A 7218-nucleotide genomic window follows, 5' to 3' on the forward strand; every position below is an offset into this window, starting at 1 on the left:
CGGTATACCTCTTTGAAGAAGAAAATTTTAATCAAAAAAACTTGGTATACGATCCATCCTCATGCGACTTTGAGGAATTTCGACCCTAATGGAGTTAAAACAGGAACTTAGGTTGTGTTTGATAACAGAGAAAGGAAACAATTCCATGGAAAGTGTTTCCATGGAATCAGTTTCCTGGGGGAGGCAAGGAAAGATTTTCCTTGGAATTGAGTTTAAAACATACTTTAGGACACACTTTTATTGCAATTCCATGGAAACAAATTTTTGACCAAACTACGGAAAACACACTATTTTCATGGAAAGATGGCTAATTCCATGGAATTAACTCCTATCGAACACAACCTTAGAGAAGATGCAACCAAGAGGTTCCTCACTCAGGAGAGTCTTATTACATTCACAGCTCCACCATTGAGTTTCCCAGATGCTTTCCTAGCATGGAGACTCAATTTCGCTAAAAAAAACACATATGTTGTTACCATATGTTATGAATGGATAGCTTCACATCTTCAATATTTTGCCAAGTATCTGAATCCAGTGCCTCTCGGAATCGAGAATCGTATTGAGACATTCATCACTAAGGTGGTATCCAATCATGGAAAGGAACGCCTTAGATATTTCCATGTAACCCTATAGGAATGTCCACATGTGGAAAAGAATCATCACAGAAGGACACTGATGTACACACATACATGTAATGCTAATGATTGTGCAAAGATGAAAGAAAAGCCGAGCTAACATAAGATATTCAGATCCAATACAATCAAGCCTAATGCATTTCACGTATGAGATTTGGTCATGGAAGTAGCAAGGCGCATGCAACCGCCATTCTGTAGCAAGCTCTGATTGAGAATAACCATTTATGATTACCAATGGTTGGCGGATACTACCAATTGGTTATTACAGATGGAAAGATGGTCGAAGTAGCAATTCAAGGAAAAGCTCAGAGAATTTGATGCCCAAGGATTTGAAGCTCAAAGCATTTCACGCATAAAGCATTCTATGATTTTCTTGTCTTGTTTGTATATCCAATTCCTCCAAAACGGATGCAATACTTGCATCAGTAATTGAATTCCACTTCAGTCATCCAAATCTTAATTCCATCAATTCAAGAAATTTATATCTAAAAAAAAACAACTTGCAATCACAACCATCTACCTGCTTAAAACCAACAAAATCAAAACCAAATGAAACCTTCCGTCTCTCAGAAGTCAAAATAAAAGAGTACTGGAGAAATAAAGTAAAGCCAAGGGAAATCTGCTAAGTACATCACGTTCATCCGAAAGTATTATTTCATGCTCTGAAGATTGCATTCTTCTCCAACTCCAATTCTCTGATCAACTTATTGCAATACTTGCTTCTTTTACAACATCATCATTTTAAGGAGACACACTTTCTGCTTGCATGTATTCTAAATAGCGTAAATTTCCTGATGAAACCACTTCACATTGAAGTTATACTGTTCAGAAGTATTCAAGTTGTACTCCCAATCAAATAGTGCTTCTAGCTTCAGTACGCATATTATTGATGGCACGCAACACTGCTTCTACTCAGCTTGCCAGAAAATAAGCATGCTCAAATTTCTTAGTAATTAAAACATGACTATACTCCTGCGATATCTTATTATAAAATTCAACGTATCCAACATGGATAATAAACCCACCAACTAGTTCGTGGTGGAAAGGGCTCATTGGATGGGGGATCAAAGAATACTTTAATTATCATAATTTCATCTTTTTTGGTATTTGAAGCAACTCCTGGTGCCTCTCAGCATTAACAATGGTCTTAGGAACAACATCTTCATGACCAACTTCATCAACTGTCCATTCTCTACAGCCTCAACTTGCTACTCGGTGGATCAAATTGCTACAAACACGAAGGATTCATATCAATACATGTAGATATTAAAATATATTAATTCAAACTCCTCCGAAAGCTTCCATGGCAGACAGGAACAAGTCAAATTCTACTACAAGATGTTTTTACAACCTCTACTGATGGGATGCAATACACTTCAGGTCATTAATTCAGAAATACATATCAATGGGTTATGAATGGGACAGTGCTTCCTTAACGAAAGATGCTCATCTGTCTCTACTACAACATACCAAAACAGAGCATCAATCATACATACGAGCTGAGAGATATGGCATCTACACTCGATATGTAATCTGAAATTTTTTCACGGGATTATAAATTACAACTGTGTGCGCGTCGTTGGCTGACCTCGACAATGCCAAATTCAGTGATTATTTTTGCATATGATATCCTCTGAGATGATTTTACACTGTCCTGTACAAAGCGACGATCTAGGAGAAATTTTAATTAAACTAAGCACGGGTCATATACCAATCTTTTTATATTGATATCCTCTAAAACATATCAAAAATTTACAAATATCCGACAAACGAGCAAGGAAATGTGAACCGAACACCGGACATCGTCACAACTACAGAATTTATGAAATACTCCCAAAACTTTTCTATTTTGATGATTTGAAGCCCTAAACGACCTCAAACTTACACTTGATCCCAATAACATATATCTTAATTTATGGGCATCAAAATTTTGTGGTAGATCATCGAAAACGGACGTCGGATGAAGACTTTATAGTTTTTGTTTTTTTACTTTATAGTTTGCTTGTCAAGTGAATTTTTTTCCTAGAAGCAGCAACGAAAATGAATATGGGTATTTCTTTCAAGAGCATCACAAGTAAACGTGCAAAGGGATACTTACATCAACACTCTCGTCATCAAACGATACAGCAATGGGGATGGGTTTCTTGGTCGTGGTGAATCAAAAACCCGCAATGCTTGACGAAGCAAAATCCTGAAATTAAAATAACAAAATATTTCCACTATCTTAAGCATACGGGAAAAAGGAATTCCTCTTTAAAGCAGGCGACCCCAAGAGTGCTAAACAAGCCCAATCATGCAACGCAACCCTAGAGCTAAGCAGAGGATAAAGCTAGTAGCCACATTGTGTGTTTGAAGCCTCTAGAACAGTTGGTAAGTTAGTAGAATAATCTGGCTGGTCGGTTAAGCTAGGTAAGCCAAGTCAGTGCCATATGTAAAAATCGACAGCATCTTCCAAATGATAATCAAAGAAATGAAGTTCCTTGCCGCTTCAGAAAATTTAAAGAGGCAACCCCTGCGCTGCAATCTCCAAATCCTAATACTGCATTGCGTTATCACTGGCACACATAGTATCACTGCTAGGCGCACTCTCACAACACACTGTTTGGGTACCACCACTACATTAAGCATCATTACTTGGAGGTATTGGTATGTTAATTTGAGATTCTGCAAGACAATTCCTCGCAGCATGGGAATTCCAAAACATATCAAAATTGCCCGTCAAGCTGAAGCATGCACAATACCCGATGCAATGCAATGGGGTATTTGAATCTGATAGCATAGCATGGGATGGGTGTCTCTGAATTTTATAGGAAAACTCCTCTTCCTCCTCCTTGTCATCGTTCACCTCTGTTAAAGGAACCATGTTGTACTTGGTCGAGATTCAGATTTTCGCAGTCACACGTCAACAATTACTACGCACAGACAAGCAAAAGCAGCTAGAAATTTTTCTGCTCATCTACCTACTGTGAGAGTGTTCACTAAAGAGGAAAAGAGAGGATCACTTGGTACAAAATTCTCTTTCACGAATCTTGACAAGAAAAAGTAATGCCTTGCCAGTCTCCTGTGTAAACAACCCTTTTCTTCCATTTCGTTTATTAGTTTTTCAGCTTCCAATAACACCCTGTTCTAAAAGAGGTCACTGAGTCAATCTAACAAACATTTGAAATGCAATAGCAGTTGTATACCAAGTAGGTAGCTCTGGATAACAAAATCAGTTGATCAAACCATCATCAAGCTTCTTGATTCTTCCAGTTCCACACTCATCCATCACATAATCATTGAGGGATTCATCCAAACAATCATACATAAAGAGACACAAGGCAAGAAATAGAGATAAAAAGAGCGATTCCATTGATTAGATAGCTACATTCTAGTAAACGCTATGAACATTGAAACCCAAAAGTGATTTCAAATCATAAAAACTAACCTCCCAAAAACCAGATCATTCAAACCCCAGATTTCATTACATAGTAGACTGTAAGACAAGTTAAAAACGAGCAAACTAGATCATAATTAGGCAGCAGCTTTCCTTGGAGATTTTCCAGCAGGAGATTTAGGTGTAGTAGTCTCCTTGTCAAGACCCTTCTTTGGCAACAGAACAGAGTTGATATTTGGAAGAACTCCACCACTAGCAATAGTAACTCCGGCGAGTAACTTTCCCAATTCTTCATCGTTCCTTACTGCTAATAGTAAGTGCCTTGGTACAATCCTTGATTTCTTGTTATCCCTGGCAGCATTTCCGGCCAATTCCAAAACCTAAAAACAACGCAATCAAAAGCAAATTAAACAAAAACCCAGATCCAAAATCAGATATTAAGCAAAACCCAGATCTCAAATCAAAGGATTTCAATCAATTATCTCAAAATCAGAAACCTGGAAATTAAAATTAGGGATTGAATTTTATTTTTTACCTCGGCAGCTAGGTATTCAAGAACAGCGGCGAGATAGACCGGAGCACCGGAACCAACACGTTGAGCATAACGACCTTTCTTTAAGAAACGAGTGATTCTACCAACTGGGAATTGTAATCCAGCCTTGACTGATTTTGTTACTGCCTTCTTTCTGTCTCCACCTTTCCTTCCTCCCTTTCCAACCTTTCCTCCTTCCATTGTTAAACGAATTAAGCTTCTGAAGACTGAAAACTAATTGAAGAAAAAGAGAGTCTTTGAGAATGATTTGAAGTTGTGAAATTTTCTGGACTAGAATGGTGGTAATTTATCCTGAAATTGCGAAATGAGACACGTCATGGATCCGTATGACATTTTGATTTAGATTATGATCTGAGGGTCAGAAAATGATATGCTTCGGCGATCCGTAGAGTTTGTTTTTAACCAATCAAAATTGTTCGGTAGGAATTAGATATCCATCCGAGTTTTTGAGTTTGAGATTTATATTTGACGGTTAGAATTCTGTACATGTCATCGATCCGTATGATTTTGGTTTTACGTGTCATCGATCCGTATGAAGTTTTTCTGCCAGCTGGAGGGAATTTGTGTTTCTTTTCTAAGAATTTTTGAGTTTTCTTAAGTTTAGTTGAATGACGATTAAATCCTCATATTACATGGATAGATGATACATCACGATATAGATATACAAAGGGTTGGATGGGAGGACACCCTTTGTATCTGGAATGACCATTTTTTGTTTAGGCACAATCTTACAGATTAATTGATCTTTCGAATTCAAAGCATTCACGTGCAGTGCATCTGTTGAAGATTTTAGACGATTTGCTTCATCGAGCATCTTCCTACTCTATCACTTTATAGTTTATCCAGTAAATCGTTTTCACCCCATCAACAGATTGGCGACCACAGTGGAAGATTAATCTCTCTGTTGCAATCCCAATTCATCAAAGATGGTTAATATTAGGTCAGGTTCAGTTACCAATCATAACCCTAACCTAAACATTGCTAACACTACCAATAATAGTGGTACTACCGTCACGTTTCCCATTTCCAACAATGGTGCTACTGATACCACACCTTCGGCCAACAATATTTGTACCAATACCAACATTGTCAACAATTTTCTCTTCGGTCGGGCTCCTAAAGAAATCAAAAATGATCCACCTACCATGGCTGACCTTATCAGACACAAGATATCCTTGCCAGAACTCAAAGAGACATGGCTGCAACACGGAAGAACTCTTCAGTTATCAGAAGATCTTAACAGAACAATTGTCATTTGACCAACGTCAGCATCAAAAAGGAAAAGGCAAGGATATGTCCACAGTTGATGACCCCAGAACCTCCCAGTCCCTGTCCTAAAGGATGATGAAGCATGCAGTATTGCGGACAACCCACCAACAAAGGATCAATCAAGCTTCATCATTCGTGAAGATTTACAGTGTTTCTTGGAAAATCCTGGAAAAGAATGATCGTTAACTCTCCGTTGTTACAACCCTTATACCCTCTTGATATACAGAGAGAGGCTCCCCCTTGCCAACGGATACACTTCTCAAATATTCACGCTTTATGATGGAACGAAAACGCTCGGGAGAACATTACACGAGTCCTAGAATCATTGGGTGGGCATGAATATAATCATGTCGTCTGTCTCAAGGAATTTTCGAAGTCTCTGACGGGTAGAGCGTATATATGGTACAACAACATCGCACCAGGGAGCATTGCCAGTTGGCGTGAAATGATTAATGTCTTTTAGGAGAAATACTTCTTTGTGTCAGACCGATCACCTTATACGATCTAGGGAAGATGTTATACGGGATCAAAATTGCAGGGATCACTCGACAATAAGTTATTCATTCTCTTATATCGATCACAGACCATTAAGCAAGGTCCAGCGATGCTTATGACCACATCACTTTGAAGATGAATATGGGTTCCACCCGGACATAAATCAAGTTTTACATAATCAAGGAAGATCCAAGATATGACATGATCCAAGGACGAGCATGGCTACACGCTAACAAGATAATAGCTGACAAAGCACCTCCATCGGTATACCTCTTTGAAGAAGAAAATTTTAATCAAAAAAACTTGGTATACGATCCATCCTCATGCGACTTTGAGGAATTTCGACCCTAATGGAGTTAAAACAGGAACTTAGGTTGTGTTTGATAACAGAGAAAGGAAACAATTCCATGGAAAGTGTTTCCATGGAATCAGTTTCCTGGGGGAGGCAAGGAAAGATTTTCCTTGGAATTGAGTTTAAAACATACTTTAGGACACACTTTTATTGCAATTCCATGGAAACAAATTTTTGACCAAACTACGGAAAACACACTATTTTCATGGAAAGATGGCTAATTCCATGGAATTAACTCCTATCGAACACAACCTTAGAGAAGATGCAACCAAGAGGTTCCTCACTCAGGAGAGTCTTATTACATTCACAGCTCCACCATTGAGTTTCCCAGATGCTTTCCTAGCATGGAGACTCAATTTCGCTAAAAAAAACACATATGTTGTTACCATATGTTATGAATGGATAGCTTCACATCTTCAATATTTTGCCAAGTATCTGAATCCAGTGCCTCTCGGAATCGAGAATCGTATTGAGACATTCATCACTAAGGTGGTATCCAATCATGGAAAGGAACGCCTTAGATATTTCCATGTAACCC

General features: G+C 38.3%; 1 protein-coding gene across 1 annotated transcript; it reads right to left on the minus strand.

Moving 5' to 3' along the window:
* Positions 1–3963: 3963 nt before the first annotated feature.
* Positions 3964–4835, minus strand: LOC113278572 (histone H2A.1-like). Its single transcript, XM_026527385.1, has 2 exons — positions 4547–4835; positions 3964–4391 (listed from the first exon to the last, which is right to left on the minus strand). The coding sequence occupies exons 1-2, from the start codon at positions 4742–4744 to the stop codon at positions 4149–4151; spliced, it is 441 nt and encodes a 146-aa protein (XP_026383170.1). The 5' UTR covers positions 4745–4835; the 3' UTR covers positions 3964–4148.
* Positions 4836–7218: the final 2383 nt, after the last annotated feature.

This window comes from Papaver somniferum, chromosome 1 (assembly GCF_003573695.1).
Source record: "Papaver somniferum cultivar HN1 chromosome 1, ASM357369v1, whole genome shotgun sequence".
NCBI classification, from domain to species: domain Eukaryota; kingdom Viridiplantae; phylum Streptophyta; class Magnoliopsida; order Ranunculales; family Papaveraceae; genus Papaver; species Papaver somniferum.